This window comes from Myotis brandtii, unplaced genomic scaffold, assembly GCF_000412655.1.
Source record: "Myotis brandtii unplaced genomic scaffold, ASM41265v1 scaffold1037, whole genome shotgun sequence".
Taxonomy (NCBI): Eukaryota; Metazoa; Chordata; class Mammalia; order Chiroptera; family Vespertilionidae; genus Myotis; species Myotis brandtii.
Window position 1 is genome coordinate 614,194 of NW_005353483.1, and position 27,149 is coordinate 641,342.

General features: G+C 42.7%; 1 protein-coding gene across 1 annotated transcript in view; it reads right to left on the reverse strand.

The window, feature by feature from the left end:
• Positions 1–1,782: 1,782 nt before the first annotated feature.
• CPM (carboxypeptidase M) overlaps positions 1,783–27,149 on the reverse strand; it is a 75,412-nt gene continuing 50,045 nt past the window's right edge. The window contains exons 3-8 of the mRNA XM_005856608.2: positions 19,516–19,688; positions 17,346–17,530; positions 16,146–16,316; positions 13,049–13,201; positions 6,768–6,916; positions 1,783–4,387 (exon numbers count right to left, since the gene is read on the reverse strand). Coding sequence (XP_005856670.1) covers positions 4,145–4,387; positions 6,768–6,916; positions 13,049–13,201; positions 16,146–16,316; positions 17,346–17,530; positions 19,516–19,688 — 1,074 coding nt within the window. The 3' untranslated portion in view covers positions 1,783–4,144. The remainder of the gene's footprint in view (positions 4,388–6,767; positions 6,917–13,048; positions 13,202–16,145; positions 16,317–17,345; positions 17,531–19,515; positions 19,689–27,149) is intronic.

Genomic DNA, 27,149 nt, shown 5'->3' on the forward strand with positions numbered 1-27,149 from the left:
TTGCACCACAGAGGGAGGTGAGCAGTGGCGGCAGTGGGCGGGGCTGGTGAGCGGGTGGTGTCAGGCTGGCCAAGGCAGGTGCCAGTAGGGGGCCCCCCCCCATCACCCAACTGGTTGCCCCACAGATCGGCCCTGATCGCTGACCAGGCCTAGGGACCCTACCCGTGCACGAATTTCATGCACTAAGCTTCTAGTATATCATAAAGTTACGAAAGAACTACCTGGGCTTTGAAGAGTTATAGTATTGCTTCATAAAGGGTCATTAAATCTGGTCTTTACCAGGCTTTATTCAGTGGTAATCAGTTCTCTAGTATGTGGACTTTGTTACACTTGTGTAAGTATTTGTTTTCAAAGTAATGTAATGGAAAGAAACAGCATCCATGGTTTACATGAATATTAATTTATTGAGAATAAGATACATTTTAGATTTACTGAGTTCAGAGGTAGTCATGGCCAATACCCAATAAAAGTTTACATTCTTAATTTGTACACTTAAAGTTCTTAATTAGAAAGTCACTGAGAAAACTTCAAAAATCATTTAGAGATATCTATAAAAGACTGTGGAATAGTTAATATGCTAAAGCATGATAAAAGTTTGTAAGTAATACAGTACAATACCTGCTTGTTGGTGACATAAAGTGTATAATAAAGTTAGACTTTCCCCAAACTTCTGTTTTAGGTGTTATTAACTTTTTTGTTTCTCTTTAACCATTTTCTCCCTCTCTCTCAATCTAAAGTCATGAGGAAGGTATAAGGGATCTGTCATAAAATAGGCATTAACTGTGTTTTCACTGTGTACAATAAGAATCAAACTTCTCAGGGTGCAACTTATCCTGTTGCCGTGAGACAATATGCTAGGCTCATTTTTCTGGATTTCCAAGGAAACTCTATTTCCAATCAAGTGCCCGATATTTTTACTTTCTACAGGTACAACACGCAAAATTGCTTCTGGAACAAAACATCAAGTACATCCAACCACTCAAGTCTGAATGTGTTAAATGAGGCACCAAAATTAACACTGACACCGGCAGGGATTTAGCAACATTTCTTTAAAGATTCGCTCATGTTTACATAATTCGAGTACCTACATCAGAAAAACTGTTACTTCATGCAAGTTTCCTTAAGTGTAATTAAATGATCATTCTAGCTAACCAACGTTTCATTTGTTTTCAGACCAATTCTGTTTGTATCTGAGGCAAAAGACTTGGTCCTGGATAAGTTACACAGCCTTCAAAATATTGACCACTTGCGTGTTAATTATCCCTCCTCCACCCGGGCAAGCACCAAAGACAGCACCAGTGCGGCCCTCACACTGCCGCTTCTGACAGTCACAGAATCAGGCAGGCAGAGGCCTCCATTTTACAGGTAAGGACACTGAGTGAGGGGTGGGCTTGCACCCAGGGCTCCCACCTAAGTATCATTTTACTGCCACCTGCTATCTTTTCTTCTATCTTGAAAACCTTTACCATATCGGTTTCTCTATGAAAGGAGTTATATCTGAACTTAGAACCTGAGGAGTGAAGGAGGGTGGGAACAGTAGGGAAGCTGTTCTGCAGGGAGATGTGGGGACCTGGTCGGAATTCCATAGTTGTTTCTCCTCTTGGACACTTCATGGATTAGTGGAGGGTGTAGCTGTACTTACTAACTCTTACTACAAACCGTAGGGCATTGCTGAAAATATGTACCCCAAACCTGCTCAGAATTAAGTTCAGGTTTGGCGTGGATTTGGCTTGGAGATTTATTTTAATTGTTTGCTTATCTCTAAATAATTTTGATTCTGATAAAATTTCTGATTTTAAAAACATTTCCTTAACGTTATGGCTCATGAACCAATTCAGATTTTGGTTCATGTTTCTTCAAAACTTGCTACCATAATTTTGTTAATCAATGTCACCCTAATAAATTTAATTTAAAAATGAACAATAAAAGAGTAAAAAATAAGATTAAAAAGGAAAAAAATTTGCTGTCTTGGGAAAGGAAAAGTTAGAACTCAGAATGCCTGATTGAAAAATTCTTTAGGGCTTAATGGCAAATCAAGCCAAATTTCATATACTTTTATATGTAATATACCAAATCATTTTCTGTAATATATTAACATATGCTTTCAAGTATAATAAGTTATGGTTTATTTAAATAAAAATGATCAAGATATTTAGGTTATTGCCAGATTTTAAAGAAGTGATTAAAAGATTATAAATTTTGTTTCTATTAAACATGTGTGATTTTGTATAGACAGAATAAGCTTGGCACGAGAATAGGTCCTAAATGCCCATGTTCCTCCCATTCATGTATGGTTCTCAAGCGTTCACCATGTTCCAAGCCAAGTATAGTTTCATTTTCTGTTTGATACTTCCCCTTATATAATGTTTTAAGTTAGGTTAACTGTCATTATAGTGGAGAATAAATGCTTCATATTGAGTACTAATGATAAAAATTTTGTTTTCCAGTAATAAAAAAGGTAGTCTTAGAGTTAACAGGTAACATACCTTTACTACAAAGCTTAGGATAAATGCAAAGTCCAGTAAAAGCACCGTATTTGAATTTATTTCTTGATACATATATGAAAACACTCTTCTGTCAGCATTACTAGGAACCAGAAATTGCCAAAGCATGGAATCTAGTTTAACTCAAAGCCCTATTCAGTTTCTGGGAGAGACTGGGAGTAGCAGGTTGCTGGAACCCTTTGTTCATTCATTCAACTTCTAATATGTTCTCTGAGGATATAAAAATGCATTTTTCAAACAAATTAGCCCCTTGGTCCCAAAGAGCTCACTCTACTAGAGAAAACTTGTACCTGGAAGGAGAAGTTTATAACACAGTGTTGTAAATCCAATAGTAGAGGTAACCTGTTCTCTTTGGGGAGCAAAGAGGAGGGTTCCCAGATTGACTGGGAGGAGGTGAGATGGAAAGGAATGGAATGATGGTCAGCAAAGGCTTCCTGGAGGAGTCGATGCCTAAACCGAGTTGTAAAAGAGGGAGGAGACAGAAAAAGTGGGTCAGAATGGCATTCCAGGCACAGGGACAAAGCAGGACATTAGGTGTCAGTAGATTGTTGACTTTTGTTTCAAAGAGACCCCCTTCCCCAGTGCCATGTGGAGGATGGATCTGAAGAGGAGGAAGCTGGGAGCAAGTGACGGTACAGCTGTTGCAGTGGTGCAGGTGAGCTGTGACGGCCGGAACTTGGCAGTGTTAGTAGTCCTGGAGGGAGGGTAGAATCAATAATTATAGTCTTTAGTGATTGATGGAATATATGGGATGACAGAGGAGGAAGTATCAAGGAGAACTCCCAGGTTCGGTGGTACCAGGAATTGAGACAGGATACAGGAGGAAGAGCAGCTCTAGGGAGAAAAGTATGTTCCATTTTCGCATGAGTTTGAGGTACCTCTGGTCACATCCAGGTGGATATATATCCAGTGGGCAGTTGGATGTGAGTCTGAAGCTCAGGCAAGAGGCTAGGATTACACATTTGGGGGTTATCAGCATGACAGAGGACTGTGGCATCCAGGTGCAGAACAGCAGGGACACTTAAAGGACCCATATTTTTGGGATTCTGTAGGCAACACCTTGTCATCCTATTAGGCCCATATTTTCCGGGGCCACTGAGACATGGCTGCCTATTTTCTCTCATATTTCCTTAGAACATTTGCAAAGCTAAATATTCCCAGTCTTGTTATCATTTTCCCCTTTCCTGAGAACTAATGATATATGGCACTATCTCTTCATATATAGCACTCATAGCAAGGTCTTGTATGTGATAGGTGGTCAATAAATGTTCATGTTCATTGCTTATATTCATCTGTCTCTCTGTATCCAGAATTAGCTTGTTTTTTTTTTTTTCTTCTTCTTGCAGGAGCTTCATTTTTGCTCCTCAAGTTTAACTTCTTACAAATTTCTAAGATGACTTTAAAATGAAGTGTAAGTGGGCAGTACTTGATAGGTGGGTGTCTTCTAGTCATCATCAAAACGAAATCATTCCTTTCGTTATCACCACACATTTCTCGTTGCAGGATTTAACCATTTGTCTTCTTAGGGAAGGACGGTGGCGTTTGGCCAGTTGTCTCACAGAGGGAGTTAGATTTGCAGTAACCTGGCGTGTGTAATCCCTGATTCCAGGTGGTGGTGGGGTTGAGTTTCACATTTTGCTTTATTTGAACAATATGTGAAAAAGAGTCACTAAAAATAAGAACAGACTAGGCTTTGTTGCGGCCGAGTGGCTTGGCAAAATACTGTATAGAGGAATCATAGGACATGAAGGATTTGATACTAGGATAGAATCCAATTGCCCTCTGAGTGGAAATACAATATCCTTTTTAAGAGCACTGAAGTCCTGGGATTTTTTTGGGATAATCACCTTTGTGAGGTGTGGCTCTTGTCCAGGGACTGTAACCTGAGAAGAAACAAGAAACAATTATCTGAATGATTTCAGATGTTTTGTGGTGCAAACACTAATATCCACCACTCAAATGCTGCCTTTATGAAACACATAGAACAACCTGCCAGGCCTCCCAGGCTAGTAACCACTTCAGTGCTGCTCATTGAAAGAGTTACCCAATGCCTGTTGATATGGACCATAGTTGTTAATGCTGTTGCCAAGGATTACAAAGTGAAATAAAGACAGGTCCTTCATCTAGAGGTGTAAGTCAGCAGGAGGAAGCGGTAGACTGATCCTGCCCCATCATTTTCATGGAGATTAAAGGTAAAGAGCTGTTTCTCTTGTCCAAGTCTGTACTTAATATCCTGATTGGGTATCAAGATCCTTTGTAAGTGGGATTATTTTCTTAATTTATTCCATTTCCTTGCAGCTGATCTAAGTGTACAAGTTTACTGTTTCCTTATAAAGCTTTAATTTTACCTGGTTTTGTTCATATGTGTCTGAATCTTTAGCTGGACTTTTTGTTGTTGTTGGGGGAAATGATCAGGAAAAATAGAACAAATGCTAAACTAATTATAGATCATGTCCACTGAGAGATGCTTTTAATATATATGGTGAAGAGAGAGAAGAATGGAACATTTATATAACCGTTAATTAGTATGTATTTTAGCCATTCATTTCCATTTCCAAAGTCTAGCCTTGCAATCTTGTCCTAGAACTAGTAGGTAAAGCCAACATGTACTGTATTGGTCTAATTGGAAATGAACTATTCATAACTATTCTATGAAGGTGTGGCTTACTTATGGGATTACATAAAAGTAATTTACTACAAGGAAACCCCCTCCCCCCATAGAATGGAAATGTCACAGCACATGACAGGAAAATAAAGGGCCTTTTTTAATATATATATTTTATTGATTTTTTACAGAGAGGAAGGGAGAGGGATAGAGAGTTAGAAACATCGATGAGAGAGAAACATCGATCAGCTGCCTCCTACACACTCCCTACTGGGGATGTGCCCACAACCAAGGTACATGCCCTTGACCGGAATCGAACCTGGGACCCTTGAGTCCGCAGGCTGACACTCTATCCACTGAGCCAAACCGGTTAGGGTGTAAAGGGCCTTTTTTATACAAAGAGTCACAGTGAGTTGAGGTTTCCAGCTCTAGCCACTCAGTAGGAGGAGAGATTCTTAAAAGGATTAGCAATTGATGAGCTCCGCTGCTGGGCACTGTAGGAATAACCTGTGGAGCAGGGAGGCTCTGAATTCTATAGTTTTATAAACTGAAAGCCATGCCTTTATTATGTCCTGAAGATGAAATAATGAAATGCAAAGCCATTTTTTCCTACAGAATAGACTACCTTCTCCTAGGAGTAGCTCTGCTCAGAACAACTGCTACGCTTGACATTAGACCCACTAAGCAAAGTGGAGAATCTTGAATTTCTTAGAGGAAAGTCATATCATCAAAGAATAAGAGACACAATCTGGACAACTAAGTCAGACACTTATTCATTTAGTTCATTTACATAAGCTTACCTGGGCTCAAACCAGTGCATGCTTCCTACCAGGAAGAAATGACTCAGAAACATGCATCTTAAATTAAAATTAAAACCTGAACTTCTACTTGCATTGGTTGGAAAACTTATCATTTGCTTTTGAAAGGTCTGCAAGATATGTCTATCGCTTAATATAGTGCTAAATATTGTGCATCAAATTTTACTTATAATGAATCCTAAGGAAATTGTATCCAAATATATTTTTTAAAGTATATTTTCATTGATTTCAGAGAGGAAGAGAGAGAAAGAGAGAGAGAGAGAGAGAGAGAGAGAGAGAGAGAGAGAGAGAGAAACATCAATGATGAGAGAGAATTATTGACTGGCTGCTTCCTGCATACCCCCTGCTGGGGATGGAGCCCACAACCCAGGCATGAGCCCTGATGGGGAATCAACCGACCTCCTGGTTCATGGGTCAATGCTCAACCACTGAGCAACACTGGCTGGGCCAAATCTATTTTTTAATAGCAGAAATGATGTCTCATGAAATGGGCATTAAAATGGTATTTCATAAAGCTTGCAAGTACTCTAGCTACATTGTTTAATTATTATTAATGAGGTTTTTCTTCTTTTTTTATCATAAAAAGTATCACAAGAAATAGGATTTAGCCTTTATTAAAAATATTAACTGCCAGTTGGGAAAAAAACAAGTTTTTTTTGGTTTGTTCCTATCATGCTCACCTCTCTCAGTCCCGGCCACAGGCAGGTCTGATGTTGTCTATTCCTTTGTCCTCATGTACTACTTTTGGACTTGCCAGACATATTTTATATTCCTTCTAGGTGAGTGAGTATTGTGAATTTTATAGTATTTTAATACCAATAACTAGAACTGTGTACTTACATTTAACGTATATGAGCCAGGCAAGAGAAGGAGGTAATACTCTCCAAATTTGTTGGTTTTATAGGGGCAGATATGTTTTCTGTCTTGGACTTCTACAATCACATTGGGTAATGGATTTCCCTTTTGATCAAAAACTTGACCCTTTATACCTGTAAGGCAAAACGAGAATTAAATGTTAATACTATGATTTATGGCATATGAAAAAAATTTATTGTAATTACTTAAGTAAAATATGCCCAATATTTATGAGCTGTTTTGAGTTAATAAAATGTTTGAGAAGAAAAACTTTAAAAAAAATTGAGATATAATAGACATATAACATATTAGTTTCAGGTATGCAACATAATGATTTGACGTATGTATATATTATGAAATGATCACCACAATATGTCTAGTTAACAGTTACAATTTTTTCCTTATCATGAGAACTTTTAAGATTTACTCTCTTAGCAAATTTCAAATTACAATACAGTATTCTTAACTATATTCACCACACTGCACATTACATCTCCAGGACTTAATTTATTTTTGAACTGGAAGTTTGTACCTTTTGACCACACATTTCTCCTACCCCCTGCCTCTGGCAGCTACCAAGGTGTTCTCTGTATCTCTCTGTCTGACTTATTTCACTTAGCATCACACCTTCAAGGTCAATCCATGTTGTAAGATTTCACCGTTTTTCTATGGCTGGATAATATTCCATTGTAAATATATACCACATTTTCTTTATTCATCCGTTGATGGACACTTAGGTTGCTTCTATGTCTTGGCTATTGTAAGTAATGCCGCAGTGAACATGATGGGGGTGCAGAGATCTCTTCGAGTTAGTGTTTCCCCGTGAAGTAGAATTGCCAGATCACACAGTAATTCTATGCTAACTTTCTGAGGAACCCCCATGCTGTTTTTACAGAGACTGTACCAGTTTACATCCCCACAAACGGTGCAAAAGGGTTCCTTTTTCTCCACATCCTCGCCAACATGTCATTTCTGGTCTTTTTGGTAGTAGCTATTCTAACAGGTGGGAGGCAATACACTTCACCGTGGTTTTGATTTGCTTTTCTCTGATGATTATTGATGTTGTGCACCTTTTCATGTACCTGTTGGCTGTTATTCTTCTTTGGAAAAATCTCTATTCAGATCCTCTGCCAATATTTTAGTCACATTTTTTTTTGTGGGGGAAGGAGAGGGTGTGGAGATACTGGTAACTAGGAGGGAGGTGGAATGATGGTGCCTGCCAGTCTCCATCTATGGAGAATATTTCAGTAGGTACCTGGATGTGGGTTAAATTAGAGGCCTGCCCCCTGGGTTGAAGCTTTACGACAAGCAAACAGGCTTCTTTCAAAGAGAGACTGGGCATTTCTCAGTTGGCTGTCTCTGCGGGTGGATAGCCAGGAGAGTCTTATGAGCCCTCTAAGAACTGTTTCTTAGTTTTCTATATCCTTGTGGGTTTCATGGATGCAAGACCCTCACCTTTCAAAGTTAGATGTTTTGGGGGCTCATCTCTCTAGTGCAGTTCTTAAAAGATGGGGTGCCAGATGTGGGGTTCAAACCCTTCACACCTCAGGGAACAGAGTTGTGAGTTCCTTCCTGATTGTGGGTGCTGTACTTGGAATAAGGTTTATGGCAAGATTGTGTCTCAGCCTCTCCAATAGTTTCAATGTGTGTGTTTTTTTCTCATTCATTCAATATGTAGGAGTCTGTCAGGTAGTTTTTGAGTTTCTTTCAGAGGAATTTGTTTCATTTGTAGCTGCAGATTTGGTGTCTGTGGGAGGAGGCGAGTTCAGGATCCTCCTACATCACCACCTTGATCCAGAACTTGGTAAACTTATGTTTAATGTAATTAAAATAAAATCAAGCTACCAATCTGATTTACAGGTTAAGTATGTTATATCAAAATGAGAAAGCATAAAATCCTAAATCCATTCCTGTCATTTTCAAGTTGTTTTCTCAGTCACCAAACTGCACTGTGACTTTGCCACAGGTAGATTCCATAAAATCCTAAACAAAACTCAACAACACCAATGTATTACTTTACAACAGGGTAATTATCTATGCAAGGGATTCAATAGTGTCTTGCCGTAAGGCAAACTACATGGGTAACAAAATTATAATCACAGGGTTACTTGGGAGCATGGAATCGATTGATGGAGTCTTATCATTACTAATAACTGAATATTTATTGATCAGTTAGTATATTTCAGGTTCTATGCTAAGTGCTTAATGTGCATTTTCTCATTGAATCCTCACATCAACTGTATGAGGTAGGCAATGTTATTACCACAGCTTTACACGGTGAGGAAACTAAGGTATTGGGTTATTCAACAACCTTCTCAAACTCACATAACCAACTACGTGGCATAGCCTAGCTGTGAGTCCATGCTAGTCTCCAGAGCCCACACTGAACCAACACCAAACCCCTTACCTCAGAATTTCAGAACTATGGCCCTAACCGGTTTGGCTCAGTGGATAGAGCTTCGGCCTGTGGACTCAAGGGTCCCAGGTTCGATTCCGGTCAAGGGCATGTACCTTGGTTGCGGGCACATACCCAATGGGGAGTGTGCAGGAGGCAGCTGATTGATATTTCTCTCTCATCGATGTTTCTAACTCTCTATCCCTCTCCCTTCCTCTCTGTAAAAAATCAATAAAATATATTTTAAAAAAATTTTCAGAACTATGGTTAGTTAATAAAAGGCCATTTACATTTTAAACTCTTCTCATTTTAAATCCTATATTTCACATTGCAAACCTAGAGTCAGTTCTTCAAGCTTGGGAAGGCTGGGGTATTTGAATGTCACTGTTGCTGAACAAACACAGACCATGCTTAAATATGGAGTTTCTATTGGAGGGAAACCCCATACATCAGCCAAATAAAAGCTGTCTTCATACCTTCCATGTCTTTACAATATTCTGTCCAGGCACCATCAAACCTTTCCTTTAGAGGGGAGTAATTGTTTTACCAGAAGACACAATTTATTTTTATAAGTTGAAATTGAAATATTGGAAAAAGACCAGTAGCTCCAAAGAGATGCAGAGAGAGCCAGTACTATTACATCAGGGGAACAAAAAAGGAAAATTCTGGAAAAAGCTCAGATAATAAACAATGGAGAATAAAGTCTGAGACTTGAGTTTTGTGGGCCCACCTGAAAACAAGGTAGAGAAATGTAAAGCTCTCCTTCCCTTGGAAATGTATCAGCTTCGCGAATGAAAAGCCTGTGTCTGGCAAGGACTGGAACTGCATCTGCCGGGCACAATGCAGAGTCCACGCTGGGTGGGACTCGGAGATGGCGTGTCCACTCCCTGCTCCCCCGGATGACCAGTTGCCACCTACTCTGCGTCGGGTGACAGATTGACAGATAGCTATCTGTGACCCACAGGCTTCCGGAACTCAGCACGTACCAGGTTCTCTTAGGACAGGTTGCTTAGGTTTCTGGGTGCTGCGGGCCATCCCCCAAACCTCAGGGTTCAGGTCTGCTTTGGGGAGAGAGGACAGCAACAGGTAACATTGTGTCCCGCTCATCTTTGCTTCTCCCCAGAGAGGGGGACAAGCATGCCAGGCCCCTAGAATCAGACTCACCCTCTTTTGCTATGTTGGCCTTGAGGTCTGCAATCCCTGTTAAAATACGAATGGCGTTCTTCTCAACTAGAACTAATCCTGAAATGTATATGGGATCACAGAAGACCCTGAATAGACAAAGAAGCCTTGAGAAAAAAAGTGGGAGGAATCACGCTTCCTGATTTCAAACTGTACCAAGAAAGGTATAATTATCAAAACAATATGGCCTAACAGATATATAGGTCAAGGGGGTAGAAGAGAGAGCCCAGAACGACTGGAACTGCATTTGGACAAGTGGCGTGCTCAAGGTTTTACATGGGCAGATGACAAAATAGCGTGGGCCTTCCTGTCCTCTTGGCCAGCCCCCTCCGAGGCTTCAGGCGGATCAAAATCTGAGGCATCTTCCTTAGCAAGCGGTGAAACTGTACCAACAAGTGCGACTGACAAATACCAACAATTTCCTTAAACCAGAACAATACCAAGAAGGAGGTGTTTGCTCCCATCGCCCACAAACAAGGATATTCTTTGGCTGCCTATTGGGCACCAGTATGAAGAGAACCTTTCTTTCTATCTATCAAGTAACAATAACGACACTGTATCAGTGTTTTGAAATAGGGTTTCATGTTAAGCTAGAAAAACCCCCCAAAAACGACACCTCTGTGTTAAACCACAAGGGGGCAGGGTTGGTGTGCTGATGAATACATTTTTAAGTGAGTTGTGCATATCTCATTATAGAGCCAGCCAGACAGATACAGATTCTTTATAAGACCTCGTGTAAAGGGGCTTGTACGCCTTCCAAATTAATAATGGCAACAGCTATGCTATAGTTTGTATGCTATCGAACAGTTTACAAAGCTCCTTCACTGGCAATGTTATGTCAGCTCGATGAGCTCCTTCAGGGCCTGCTTTAATTCCGTGCTTGGTAAGTAACCTCAACGAATTTAAAAAATAGTGGTGCAGTTCCGTGGAGCACAGTGCATGTTCAGTGACCCTCCACCGTTGATGCTGGTGAGGAGAAATTTTAGAAAAGATAGGCAGAGTACACACTAAAGGACCGATACAGTCAGAAATACAGTAGAAAGGTTAAGCTGGTATGTGTCTCATGAGGAAAATCTAGTGGATAAATACTAGAATATTAAGCAAGAGAGCATCCCAAGCAAACTTTGATGACAATTAGAAAGGAGAAAGGCACAATAATATGCTTAATAAATGTTATGCCCTGGCCAGTGTGGCTCAGTGGTAGAGCGTGGGCCTGTGCACCGAAGAGTCTCAGGTTTGATTCCTGGTCAAGGCCCATACCTGGGTTGCGGGTTCGGTCCCCGGTCCCGGTTGGGGGCATGTATGGGAGGCAACCAATCTATGTGTCTCGCTCACATCAATGTCTGTCTGTCTGTCTCTCTCTCTCCCCTCTCCCCGCCATCTCCCAGTCTCTAAAATTCAAATGGAAGAAATATCCTCGGGGGAGGATTAACAATAAATAAATAAATGGTATTAATATGCTAGTGAAAAAGAAAGATGCAATTTTGTAGCATCTGCCATAGGGAATCGACCTACCCCATATATGTCTCAGCCAGTTAGATACAGTCCTGGGAGGTCACCAGTAACCTCCGTGTACTTGTGTTGGGCAGGGGGCACGGGAATGGGAAAATAGGTATGAAAGGTAGGGGGCCACCCATTTTTTGGATTAATGGTCAAGGAGAGCTCTTAATTCTCCTTGTACTCAGTCCTGTACCTCTGTGCTTCTTACTTTTCCCTCCTTGGTAGCAGGTGGGAAGCATCTACAAAGTCACAGGAATGATGCAATTATGCAGCAGGCACACAATACAAACCTCTTCAACACAAACATACCCCCCCCCCCCACTGTGGCTTGATGTGGTAGCATAACTTTTGTGTCATTTCTTGCTATTTCTTCCCCTAAGCCGTTCTGAATGGAGAAAAATAACTTTAACTCTGGCAATGAAGAGCCTTCCACACCCACCTCGCCCAGAGAGACACAGGCTGTCAAATGAGCTCCAGTGAACTGTGTGTGACTCCATCACCACCACCAGCGGGTGTTTCTCTGGATCCGCAGCGTCGGCATCCCCCGGGAGATGCTAACCATGCAGGACCCACGGAATCACACACACCCTGGGAGGGACCCGGAAATCCGTGTTTTAACAGACCCCCCCCCCCCCCCCCCCCCTCCCCAGGGCTGACGTTTGAGAACGACCACTCTCCCCACATTCGGTCTGTCCATCTGTGATCAAGGCCAGAGAGCTGTCAAAAAACGGGCCGGGAGGATGCCCGGTGCCAGGCCATTTGGCAGCGTGAAGGGTGGGAGGGGTGAGAGCTAACGGTGCATCGGCATGTCCGATGTCCCCTGAGTCTGTGACATGGCCTGGCGGGTGACAAGCAAACTTGGCTCTTTTCTAACTGGGTGATGATGTAACAACCCGTTTTCCCGATCTTTTCCCAGCTCTCCAGGTCACTCAACATGTACAATGAGAAGTACTCGATATCACATCCCCACATTAAAGCAGCATACATCATACTTTCTCTTATATGAACCTACGGGCACTGCATTTCTCACACACTGCAGACGCTCACGCGGAGAATTTTAAACCGTTAGTTGTGCACGAAAGTGGGGCTGGACTGAGAAAACACAAATAGGGGCTTGCATTTTCTCAGCCCAGAGGTTCTGCTAGATGTTATATTTTGTAACAGGAACTAATCAGGAAATCGTACAAACCTAGGTGCACCTGTTTTATGTATTCAATCAGCGAGGCTTTGTTGGAATCCCAGAAGAATGGAAGCTTCTCCTCACGAGGATATTTACAGCATGACAGCTCCAACGTAATTTCAAAGCACTGGGCCCAGATGTAGTTATAATCCTGCATTCCACCTAAGCACAAACATAGTCAATATTTTTAAGGTTTAAAATTGGAGTGGAGCCAAGAGTCCCAGCCCTTGAGGACCAATGAATCAGACAGTTGCACGGAAAGTACACGTAAACAGGAAAAGGTGAAGTTGGCACATTAGCATATAAAATCAGGGCTTGGCATCTCATTACCCAGGCATGACCGGGCAACCCTAAATCTTCCCATATGGGCAACCAGATCACAGCTGATTGCAGTTCAACTGTGCCTAAAATTAAGTGAGGGGTAGGGAGGATGCTTCAAATGATCTTGCTTTCCTAAATTACATTTTAAACAGATGTACACTACAGTGACACTTCTTTAAAAATATTCATACAGCCCTAGCTGGTTTGGCTCAGTGGATAGAGTATCAGCCTGTGGACTGAAGGGTCCCTGGTTCAAGTCCAGTCAAGGGCACACTGCCCAGGTTTCGGGCCAATGGAGGCGGGGGGAAGGAGGCAGCTGATCAATGATTCTCTCTCATCATTGATGTTACTATCTCTCTCTCCCTCTCCCTTCCTCTCTGAAATCAATAAAAATATTTTAAAAAAATTTTTTAAGCTAAGTAGTACACTAATTTGGAGGAATAATCATGGCCAACATTTAATGAGTGTTCACTATTGCTAGGTACTGCCTAAAGAGCTTTGTATCAACTCATCTAAGCCTCAGAGCAATTGTTACCCATATTTTACAGATGAGGAAACTTAATCAGCGATGGTGAGTAACATGCCCAGGGATTCTAGCCAGAGGTTGACAGACCAGGGCACAGGCTCCTGCTCGAGCCGCCATGCTCTCAGCCATGACATCAAGCTGTTTCTGGGAAGGAAAAGGTACTGTGCTGACTCTCGAGAGGCAAGAGGCCCGGGCACTCCTGCTCTGGGTGGCTGGCACCCACACTTTCCAGTTCTTCTCTCTGGAGAGCCTGTTTTCAACGGGTTATAATCATATTTCATCTTTTCTAAGATGCAAAACTTTTCATATTTTAAGATCTCTGAATTGGGATGTGTCTAAAATTTGATGGCTAAAAAAATATCATTGTGTCATTAGTTTGGCTGGAAGCATTTCTTTCTTGCTTTCTCGGTAGTATATCGTATTTTACAATCAATGGCATTTTTGATTTGATGAGATAAAATATAGTAACTCTGAAGGAAGTAGTTTCTGCCAGATTTTAATTTGTTATACTTGATATCTGCCCAATAAAATACATGTTCTCAACTCCATCAGGGTATTTGGGAAGTACTAAAGTAGAAAAAAATTTCATGCTAAAAAAATGGTCAAAATAAATCAAAATATTATTTGAATATTAAATAGTATCTATGTAGGTTCAGATTCCAGCCAGGAAGAATTTCTCTGTCCTTTCTATTTTTTAAAATAGAGTTTTGTATTTCTCCGACCTCATTTTCACCGTGAAATAGAAGAGGGGGAAAAAATGGAGAGAGAATCAAAACAAAAGCGCTTGGCGGATGGCTATGTCTCAGGTAGGTAGGACTTTAAGGGTAAAACAGGTGTGCAAAGCACGGGGGACTGAGAGTGCCCAGTGTGGAGACTGTGTGCACCTCTGGACAAGGCCCGTCAGGCCTGGCTGCCAAACATCCAGGCCGAGCCGGAATGCTTTGTTTCAAGCTCCTTAAAGTAGCTGGCTCTGCCTGCCTTTTCCTCTCCGAGGGATACACAGCTCACACACAGGCACACTTGGAACAATTCCTGGCAGCAAGATCGGGTTCCTCGCTAATTTCCCACACATCTGGATCTGCCAGGAAATGTGCACACAGCGTATCCGAGGCACAGCTCTGCCACTGGACAGGAAGGGCCCTCTCCTCCCTGCGATGAGCAGGGATGAAGCTGGAGGTGGGGAGGCTGTAGGACAGTGCAGAGAAGTCTGGGATGTCGTGGTATCTAGCTGGTCCTGCTGCCTAGCACTCGTGGTCTATGCTTATTTCTATTACCTGGAAAGCTGGAGCAAGGCACCCAGACACCGCAGTGCCAGCGTATGCAAGACTTCTGATACCTCTGCACCCAGAGGAACAACCGGGTAAGTGGCCTGTGTGCAGAAGCTCATAACTGGGAGAGTCAGGCCAGCCAGCCTTGAAGGGGGCACTTTCCACTGAGGCCATGGAAACCCACTCCAGCACCCTGTTTTCCCTCTCGTCCTTCCATCCTAGGTCCCTATTATCTCTCAGTTCCCAGACTAAGATGAGTTCTCTGACATCCCTTATATTAGGGCTTCTGATTATATTATTCCTTCTGATAGAGCATCCCCCTCCCATGTTCCCTACCTGGCAGTCTCCTTACCTTCCCTCCCTCACTGGCCATCCTGTTCCGAGGTTGGAAAACTGGAGGCCCCCTCCCACTGCATCCAGTCTGAAGAGTATTTTGTTTAGCTTGCAAAGTGGCTTTAAAACCATGAGCCCTCATGTCCAAATCCAGCTTGTTCTATCAACTGGAAGATCTGGCAGCACTGGGACTCGCTGTGGCCTGACAACAGTTCCCTGGCTCTAAGCCGCAGCTGTCCCATCAGATGAGATGTAAGCATTACGTTTCTCCAAGGTCTTTCCCACTTCCTCCTGTGTTTTGGCTCTACACCCCAGTACACTGAACCTTTTCTCAATTCTATTTTTATTTTAATTATACTGCCATTGCAATGACTTATTTGCATGTCACCCTTCCCTATCAAACTGGGGGTGAAGAGCTGTGACCTGTTCATCTTTCTTGGCACCCCTTCCTGACTCATCGTAGAAAACGCTGAACAAGCATCTGAGTGAGTGAAGGCGGCCTTGGCAGTGAGGAACATGTCTGAGCATCTCTCAAACGGCGATCACCCCCACTGCTCTCATGATGGAAGGGACCGCACGGTGCCTAACACACTTATGACAACCAGCTGGTAGCCCTGGTGCAGGCACTAGGAGCTGGTAGAAATGGAGAGAAACTCACCTTTGAGAGGATACCAAGAGTACCCATTTGTAATCCCGTTCGGAAAGTTCATTTTGTTTTTACACTGATCTCCTTTCTTCATGTTGACATTTTTTGAGGCGTAGGCATTTGCAAGATATTGAAAGACATCATCATCGGGGGTCAAGCTCCGGGAGTGTAACGTCCCCGTTGCTGTATGTGAAAGACAAACCAAGACCACTGTGCTGACATTAGGGTCAGAGGCAGCACACAGTGCCATGAGCAGGAACACCAGCACTTCACACTCAGAGGCTCTCACTGCTTAGAGAGAAATCCTCTACCCACGTCCGTGAATGCCCCCTCCCCTTCCTTCCCAGTGTGTAATGTGCACACACGAGGTGACAGCACACAGAATAAGCCATCTATAAATCCAAACTCCTCCTCCCTCAGCTAAACAGTTAAGTATCCTCTTAGTCACTCTTGCCGATTTCCGGAGGTCGGCCAAGTTTCCTTGGGTGTTGTAGGGGTTCAATGAAACTGCTGTCATGTTTTAGGTCTTGGGTATACCTCATCCTGCAGAGTTTTAAGAGGAGTCAGCAATTATTACTCATACTAGAGGCCCGGTGCACAGATTTGTGCACCAGTGGGGTCCCTCAGTCTGGCCTGCGGGGATCGGGCTGAAACCAGCTCTCTGACATCCCCCGAGGGATCCTGGATTGCAAGAGGGTGCAGGCCAGGCCGAGGGACCCCACCGGTGCATGATCAGGGCCAGGGAGGGGCCACGGGAGAGCTCCATGGTGTGTCCAGCCCATCTTGCCCAGTCCCGATCAGTCAGACCCCATCAGCAAGCTAACCTACTGGAGTGTCTGCCCCCTGGTGGTCAGTGTGCATCATAGTGACCAGTTGAACAGTTGAACGAATGGTTGGACACTTAGCATGTTAGGCTTTTATTATATAGGATCATTAGCAAAGAAAGGTAAGTTGTTCTAGTTTTATTCTCCCTTAGCTATGCTGCCTCTTGTGAGGTCATCGAAATCCCAATTTTACTGTTTCACTGGTGAATGTCAAGCAATCCTGTTGTTGCTTGTCAATTCAGCCATACTGTCCAGCTACTGTTTATAAGTTGTAGGAAGGATGGCTCAGGTTTGAGAAAATGAGGTGCTTTCTACCCCTGCCAGCGAAGTTACTAGGGAGAGAGCTAATCCCCATTCAGAGGCAGAGTCTCAGCCCGAGTTTGCTTACCTGAAACACCGTTATCGAATGGGTAACTGGCCACCAGGGCACCACCGTGGAGGTTTGCCGAGAGGACAAACGTCTCTGTTTTCAGCCACTCCATGATTGCCACAGTTTCAGGCTGCCTTGATTCATTATTAAATTCAAAAGCATCTGGGAAATTTCTATTCAGGTCATAGAAGTTATTATTTTCCCTTTAAAAGAAAGAATTTTTTAGGCTTTACTGATGGCATGTGCGGGAGTGGATTCATGCAATGTGTAAACATTTTGTTTGGGCTCCAGGGGGTTTTCCAAATATGAGTGCAGGGCAGTGGACGGTTGCCTTGGCCACCTCCAGGGAGCCACACCTGGCATTCACACAACATGCAGCCCCCTCTCCTGCCACTTGCTCTCACCAGCGGACAGTAGCTACTGGGATGTAAGCAGAGGTTTGATGAGTATTTCCATTTGGGGGCTGTTGCTCTTTCCACTCCCTTTTGGAACCCCGAGATCCCAACGTTAGCCACGTGGAGAGCCCACACAGAGAAATGAGGAACCCAGGGGACAATCGGAAGTGAGCCTCCAGACATGTGGTCCCACGTTAACTGTCTCAGCCAGACCCCAGCGGAGGCCCAGACACCATGCACGGAGCTTAGCCAACCCTAATCTCTGCTGCGCTGCCCAAATCCCTAACTCACAGAATTGAGAGTAAATAAAAAAGAGGTTGCTTTAAAACCCAACATTTTGGGGTGGTTTGTTACAAAGTACTTGATAACAGAAACCACTGGAAGGTGCTACTTGGAAAGGGTTCTGGCCATGTTTAAATATGCTAGAGAACCTTGAAGGGGGTCATATGTGAGATTTTATTTATTTTGGGTAGAAGCAATCAAACTTTTAGTTGCACGAATATAAATGTATATTATACATTTGAGAAATTCCAAACTGCCTGAGGCAGCTTGAAACCAAATAAACTGTTTAAGTCAGAAATACTTCTTTCCATCCTGACAGTGCTCTCGCCAACATGGCAAATGTTCCTAAAACCCGCCGGACTTTCTGTAAGTGGCCAGCACCAACCCCACAAAGTGACACAGGGCGAGGCCAGGGTTCTCCGGGTGCGCGGGGGCAGCGGCGTTGGGACAGGCAGCAGAATGGCTACGGTGGGCAGACTAAGCTGATTTTCCACAAAAAGGCTAACACTACAAAGAAGATTGTGCTGAGGCTTAAATGCGATGAACCCAACTGCGGATCTGAAAGAACCCTGGCCATTAAGAGATGCAAGCCTTTTGAACTGGGAGGAGATGAGAGAAAGGGCCAAGTGATCCGGTTCTAAGCTTCATATTTGTTTTATGATGAAGGAAAAATCTTGAGCATCTGTTCACTTAAAAAAAAATACTGTGAGACTCACTCTTCTTTTTGATTAGTTCTCGTACTGGCTTAATAAACCCAGTGGTCATTATTGAGGGCCTCGGTACTATGCTGGGCCCTGGGGATTGACGAACACAATGGACAGGATTCCTGACCTCAGGGAGCGTATAGTTTAGACGTTACACAGGAAATGGGACATTGAAGATGGTGCTCTGAGAGTAAAATGCAGGTGATATGGGCATCATTAGGGACCTAATGCCCGCTAGGCCAGGGCAGGAGTCTTTGAGGACGTGCTGTTTGAGGAGTGGGAAGTGCAGGGTGCCTGAGGTGAGAAAGAACCGCAAGGTCCAGAAGACAGGCTGCCGGAGCTGCTGAAGCAGGTGAGGGAGGAGGAGTGGCGAACGAAGCAGTAAGGAGGGCACAGGAGAGGGCAGGCAGCCCTGGAGAGGTTTCAGCGCGACAGTGATGTGGCTCTGAGATGGTCCCCTAACTCCTCGCACAGGGCCCAGGGACTCCCTTAAAAGGAGTGGGTGGGGGGAGCTTTTTATTGTTTTGTTGTATTTTAAATAAAGATAGACTAGCCCAGTGATGGCGAACCTTTTGAGCTGGGCGTGTCAGCATTTTGAAAAACCCTAACTTAACTCTGGTGCCGTGTCACATATAGAAATTTTTTGATATTTGCAACCGTAGTAAAACAAAGACTTATATTTTTGATATTTATTTTATATATTTAAATGCCATTTAACAAAGAAAAATCAACCAAAAAAATGAGTTCGCGTGTCACCTCTGACAGGCGTGTCATAGGTTCGCCATCACTGGACTAGCCCCTCCTTACCTTCCGTTAGTGTAAAAACAGTCAGGCTTTTTGACAGCTTCGAATCCATCTGGGTTCATTGAAGGCATGATGTGTATCCGGGTACTATTGATTAAACGGGTGATTTCAAAGTCTTTTCCATCGTTGGTTACGAGATAGTCAATTAAATGGAGCAGCAGTTCCCGCCCGACAGTCTGCATGTGGGAAAGGGGGTATCATTAGGTCAGAGGAGAACAGTTCAAATTCCCCAGCAAGGGGCTCTACACGTGGTAAATGTTACCAAAGCCAGTTGTGAGAGAGACCCCTGTTTCTCAAGCACATCGACATTGGCGAGTGGCCGTCAATCACGGGGGTGCAGGAAATTACTCATTAGTAGAAGTTCTTTTAAAAGTTAATTAAAAACTACCCATCTGTAAATAATTTATTTTTTAAAAAAGGATTAGAGTGGCCCTAGCCGGTTTAGCTCACTGGATAGAGCGTTAGCCTGCGGACTCAAGGGTCCCGGGTTCAATTCCGGTCAAGGGCATGTACCTTGGTTGCGGGCACATCCCCAGTAGGGGGTGTGCAGGAGGCAGCTGATCGATGTTTCTCTCTCATCGATGTTTCTAACTCTCTATCCCTCTCCCTTCCTCTCTGTAAAAAAATCAATAAAATATATATAAAAAAATGTACTTTGGCTAGTGAACCCAAAACACTAATTTGAAAGAATATGTGCACCCCAATGTTCACTGCAGCATTATTTACAATAGCCAAGCTATGGAAGTGACTCAACTGGATAGACCAATGGATAAAGAAACTGTAATATATATATATTACTTGGTCATGAAAAAGAATGAAATATTACCATTTGCGACAGCATGGATGAACCTGGAGGGTATTATCCTAAGTGAAATAAGTCAGAGAAAAACAAATACATTGCTTTTTAAAAAGGAAAAACAAATACCATATTATTTCACGTATATGCATGTGGAATCTAAAGAGCAAAATAAATGAACAAACAAAATAGAAACAGACTAATAGATACAGAGAACAGACTGAGGTTGCCAGAGGCGTGAGGGCCTGAGAATCTGGGTGAAAAAGATGAAGAAATTAAGAAGTACAAATGATAGTTATAGTCATGAGGATATACAGTATAGCATAGGGAATATAGCTAGTAATTATATATGGTGCCAGGTAGGTACTGGAAATGTTGGGGGAACACTTTGTAAAGTATATAACTGTCTAACTACTATGCTGTACACCTGAAATGAATACAAAATAATATTGAATGTCAAAATAAATTAAAATAACGAAAAACTCTGTGTTACTACCATTTTGCTGGGTATGTTTCTAATGTACATTAAAATAAAAGCACTAGTCAGTTTTGGCTCAGTGAATAGAGCATCAGCCATTGGACGGAAGGGTCCGGTTTTTATTCTAATCAAGGGTATATACCTCGGTTGCAGGCTTGGTCCCTGGCCTTGGTCAGGGAGCCAGGGAGCATGCAGGAGGCAACCAATCGATGTGTCTCTCTCACATCGATGTTTCTCTCTCTGTCTCTTTCTCCCCCTTCCACTCTCTCTAAAAATCAATGGAAAAACATCCTCGGGTGAGGATTAACAAAAACTACAATTAAAAATAAAATAAAAGCATGACTCTGAAAATAAAATGGTCGTACGTCCACCTAAAATTATCTTATGCAGCAATGATTGGAGAGATTTACTGTTTGTTTTTTTTTTAAGTAATTCACATTTTAGCCTTATTATGGAAAGATTTGATTATCAATTTCTCCCTGTAACCCTGGCTTCAAGGAGCCTGTTTCTGAGTAAGGAATGTCTACCTCTTACATAAGATCAGGTGCTGCTGAGGGTTTGGAGATGGGAAGCGGGGCAGCAGGAGATTAAATAGAGATAGTGCTGAGGAGGCATTAATGTAGGCAGTGCAGGAAAAGACCCTTCCATTACAACCCCACTGTGGGAATGCATTGCTGCGACAAAGGAGGAGCAATTCCTTTTCTCCTCACTGGCAAGCAAGCAAAGAGACCTCTTTTTATGAATTTTTTATCTGAATGAATAAACACAAAATAATTGGGACTAAGAAAATTTGGCATAGGCCAATTATTTATTCACAGGTAGCCATGACATTCAGAGTGGAAATATTCAGTTCTGGCTTCGAATTCTTCTTGCTAGTTTCTATCTTTTCCCCCTACTGTGATTTTTGTTTTTACAATAAAAATTGTCACTTGAAAAAGTCCTTACAACCTAATAACCAGAAAAGTTAAGCGAGTCATACACTGGGTTTCCAATTCTGTGCTTTGGAAACTCAAGCACTTTTGGAAGCAACCTCCATGAGCCTTCTACTGGCTACCCTAAAACCAGCGAGAGGGGGCTGGGGACTTTCATTTTCTTTTCTTTTTAAAAAAATAGAGTTTTTATTGATTTCAGAGAGGAAGGGAGAGATAGAAACATCAATGATGAGAGAGAATCATTGATCGGCTGCCTCCTGCATGCCCCCTACTCGGGATCGGGCCGGAAACCTGGACATGTTCTCTGACTGGGAATCAAACCATGACCTCCTGGTGCATAGTTCGACATTCCAACCATTGAGCAACACTGGCCAGGCCTCCAGTGTCACTTTTAAATGAAAGAAAACCTATGTTACTGGAGGAAAAAAAAAAATCATGCTTTTCTGTTTGTTTCCATATGCCAAAACAAACCCCAAGTTCTTCACTGCAGAGGGTAAATAAAAATCTTGGAAATACAATAAAACACTAGCAAAGAGTCAGATGATTTAAAAAATGCTGAGGTAAACAGATGAAATTTCAGAGGGAGTTAAACAAAGTCCTCTTTTTTTGGCTGGGCCCTATTTTTGCTGCCTCTGTAACAGCAGATTTATGCCAAATAATATTCAAATGAATTCTTCCCAACTTTAATATAAATGTCTCAAACACTCATGTTTTATGTATAAACTTCCCTTCATTTAAAATTAAGTCTTTGGATATGAAACCTTAGAGAGTTCAAATATTAAGAAAGAATGTGGTCAAAACAGTGTCCAGTAGCTTAAGCAGCCTTTCATTCGGCCGCTCACTTCCTTCTGGGGTGGGTGGACTTAAGGAGAGACTCCCTAATTAAGAAAGCAAAAGGCTGAATACACCAGCTCCGGCAGCCTTTCCCTCATAACTCATCTGGCCATTGAACCGGCCATAACACAGAAAACAGAAAACAATGCCCCATCCGTTTCCATTCAGTTCGGTCATGCTGGAATTTAGACAGATAAAACTGAGTGTGTGAGCTCTTTCAAGAATGTTTATAAACAATGAAAACATGTTTGTAGGAGCAACCCATGACATAGGCAGTGCTGAGTGAGAGGGAGTGTGAGCAGCACAGGAGCGTCAGCGATCCCATGCTGGAGTCTGGGAAATGGTACACTCTTAGCTCTGAGGTGCCACAGTGGTGTTACAGATTTAATTTACAATTGATTGACTAAATCCTCTTCAAACAGCCTAAAGATGACTGTGTCTGGCACACTTTTACCCGGCCTCCCAGCCTACGTGGTCCCACAGCTCTGCACATGTGTGCTATCGCAACACTGCTCACATAGGTACGTACAATGGCCTGACCGACCCTGACTGGCCACCCTGCCCCACTCCACCATCTAGACCTGGGGGCAGGGATCCTGCTCGCTTTCTCGGTGGCCCTGGGATCTTACCCAGCTCCTGGTATATCATGGACTCAAAAATTACTGTCGACAAGTCTGTTCCAAGGTCAAAACTATGCCAGGAGGAATTTTCTGAAAACATGAGGACTTCAGTCCCTTAGTGAGGGGAGACATACAAACGCTCAAGTTATTTCCTTTGAAGGATTTTCAATATTAAACAAACTGCACAGGGATGGGGCTAACAGTTCTGCTCATACCAAAGGCTCAGAATTTCTGGTCACCCAGCCCAGCCTCACCAAAAGGGAGATATAGATATAGATATAGATATAGATATAGATATAGATATATAGATATATATAAAATATATGCCTGAAAGGGATGAGATACTTCATCTGGAGTAAAGATTAGTTCTATCTAAATCCAAAAAGAAGATTTAGCCCTAGCTGATTTGCCTCAGTGGATAGAGTGTCGGCCTGTGGACTGAGGATCCTGGGTTTGATTCCGGTCAAAGGCACGTACCTCAGTTGCAGTCTCGATCCCTGGCCCCTGCCGGGGCATGTGCGGGAGGCAACCAATGGATGTTTCTATCTCTCCCCTTTCTTTCCACTCTCTCTAAAAATCAATGGAAAAATATCCTCAGGTGAGGATTAAAAACAATAAAAAACAAGCAAACAAAAACCAAAAAGAAGCCCTAACTGGTTTGGCTCAGTGGATAGAGCGTTGGCCTGTGGACTGAAGGGTCCCAGGTTCGATTCCGGTCAAGGGCATGTACCTTGGTTTTGGGCACATCCCCAGTAGGGGGTGTGCAGGAGGCAGCTGATTGATGTTTCTCTCTCATCGATGTTTCTAACTCTCTATCCCTCTCTCTTCCTCTCTGTAAAAAAATCAATAAAATACATTTAAAAAACAGAAACAAAAAGAAGAATTAATTATCCAAAAGCCACACTGCAAAACTGAGGATATTCTCCTACCATCTGGGATGGGGTGGAGGAAAAACGTGGGAAGTGGCATTTGGAAGGACAAGCTCTAACGCTTTAATCTTTTGTTTTGTTTTACTAAGTTTGGAACCTCTGCTGCATGCTGGCTACACATCCCAGACTGTCCGGGACAGGCACGGCTTCAGATAGTGTGTCCTGTTGTTCAGGGAAACATGAGCATGTCCTCTAAATGCAAACATTTAGACATACCAACTGCCTCTCCTAGGCTGTCTCATATCTAGAGAGCGTGTGAAAATCACTTGTCTTTAAAGTTGAAAAATAGGGTCACTATTATGCAGGGAATGTTTTTCCCTTCAACCCGTATATCTGGAATACAAATTAATTATATAACTTAATGCCACCAAATGTGAAATTCTAAGTGTGATGTGGATATTTCAAAAGTCTATACCCAAATAAACCATCATAGTAAAAAAAAAAAAAAAAGCATTGATGTTTAAGAAACAGAAGTTTTTAAAAAACTCCCCCCCCCTCAAAAAAAAATTAGAATTGGTAATGCAGTTAAGCTTAACAAACCCATATTGAACACCTACTCCAATACTACTTAAAACCATGGGTCCTGAGGTCAAGGGCACCTTGTGAACCCAGCTTCTGACCTGTGCTTTGCCTATTACTGGGTTAGTTTAAATCTATTGGCACCCAACTTTTTAAGCGCATAGTCAGGCTTCACTTCAATATTTGTATTAGAGAGGAATTAGACAAGTCTTAACAGTCTGGAGATTACCCAAGTATAACATCCTTTTCTACAAAGGTTTTTATAAAATGGGATAGAAGATAGGCACAAAACGGGGGCGGGTGGCTGGGTGGGTGGGGGGTGGGGACTTGAGGAAGGAGGCACCCGTTTAGGCTGCGGGTATTAGCTGTCCCAGTGTCAGGGCATGGTCCCAGTTCTCAGTAGAGCTCTGATTGTAGAGACTGGGTTACAGTTTACTACAAAGCCAGCCAGTAGCAGGATGAGGTGGAGGGACAGGGCAAGGAGGCAAAGGCCCCACTCGCAAACACTGGGAATATCTGTGGAGTGAGAGAATGGCCCAGAGCCCCGTTCAGTGCGCGCTGGTATCATCCCTCACGATTAAAAGCAATTCTTAGACTTCAGGTGTGTCAGCAGTGCCACTTAGGCGCTTGCATAAAGTGAACCTAGAATCGGGCTTCTACAATGCACCACCCCAAAGGATGTGCAAGGAGGGACTGGGTTGTCTGGAGAAACACTGCTAGTCTCATTAAAATGAGAAAGGTAGAAACTCAGAAATATTTCTCCCATGTTCTGAAGCAGCATGAACATCAGGTGACAATGGCTTATCAAACGTCAGTTAGCTACCCAGTGTGACTTCGCTGCAGTCTGCGGGGGGTGGGGGTGGGGGGGGAGGAACGGAGTAGGGAGAAAAAGGGGCAGACAGCCTGGCCGGCATAGCTCAGTGGTTAGTGTCGACCAGGAGGCCATGGCTGGATTCCTGGTCAGGGCACATGTCTGGATTGCAGGCTCAATCCCCAGTGTGGAGTGTGCAGGAGGCAGCTGATCAATGATTCTCTCTCATTATTGATGTCTCTTTCCCTCTCCTTTCCTCTTTGAAATCAATCAATCAATCAATCAATCAATCAATAAAAGAAAGGAACAGAGAGAGGTGACTGGGAGATGTTGATTCCAGTATTCTCTGAGCTTGCTAGCCCAAATCTTGTTAATGGCACTGAAACAACTAGGTATCCATACAAACAAAATTAATCTGATCTATATGTAAAAGTAAATCCTAGACCTCTATGGGAAAATAAAAACAATAAAAACAGAACATTCTAAAAGCAGCAGAGAGAGTAAAGGAAGCAGAGCTCAGGGCTCTGGGTTCAGACAGCTTATGACCAGACACAAACCGGGACTCCGTTCCTGGCAAATGTGCTAACAAACACGCCACCTGCAGGGGTGAGCAGAAGAAGCGACGCCCACAAAGCACTCAGTGTAGCCTGTGCGCCACACATGCAGGCTGCTTTTATGACTGTCCTGTAAAGCACTGCACAGAAGCTGACTTGCCAGCTGCTCAATGTGGCATAGCGAGCAGTGCCGTCAATAGGATATGAGCCAACGGCAAGGCCACTGAGACAAGTATCAGACAAGAGTAGATTTAACTTCACTGCTTCTGTTACAAAACTTGATGGCAGATGGGCCACTTTGAGTTGATTTTGCTACTCACAACTTGCTTTCTGCATTCCTGAGTGTAGGCAGGCTAATTAGCCCAAACCCTCAGCATCAGCCAAATAAACCCATCGTCACAATTACTAAGATATATATTAGGCAACTATATTTCACCTAAATTCAAGAAACCTTTAGATCTAACTTCTTGTTTAAAGTAAATAGAGGAACCAGATATACTAACTCAGTACTACAATAAGGAAGGAAACAAAATATTCAGAATGTGGGACATTCTGCAGGGCCGACAACTGATTGGCTCTTTATTAAATCTAATGTCACGAAAAGATTCTTTAAATACTAGAAATAAAAGAGATTCAAGGGATACATCAACCAAATGTGATACATGGTCTCAGACTGGATCCTCATTTGGGCAATTTGGGGGATGTTCTGAGGAAAATTGGAGGAACTACAAAGTGGAGAATGGGATAAAGATTTAGAGACATGAAGTGAGAGTTGTGTTAACTTAAAATATTTTAAATAGCAAATTAGTGTAGCTCATTTGGTAAAAGTACAGGCACATAAACGCACATGCAAATATCTGGAACCATAAATAGTAAGGAATTAACAGTCCTAATTTTTGGAAGGTAAGTATACAAGGTTTGTTTGCATATCTGTATTTTTTTCTAAGGTGCACATATGTTGGTTTTGTAATAACAGCTTATTTTTAATTTAAAAATGATCAGATTATAAAACAAGGCAAAATGAGGTAAGGTAAAAATTCATGGCAGATCTGATCAACAGAATTGTGTCTTCCTGATGCTGCTGATGCCACTGTCATGTAGCCATGGCCTTAGTGTGGAAACACACACACACACAAACACACACAAACACACACACACACACAC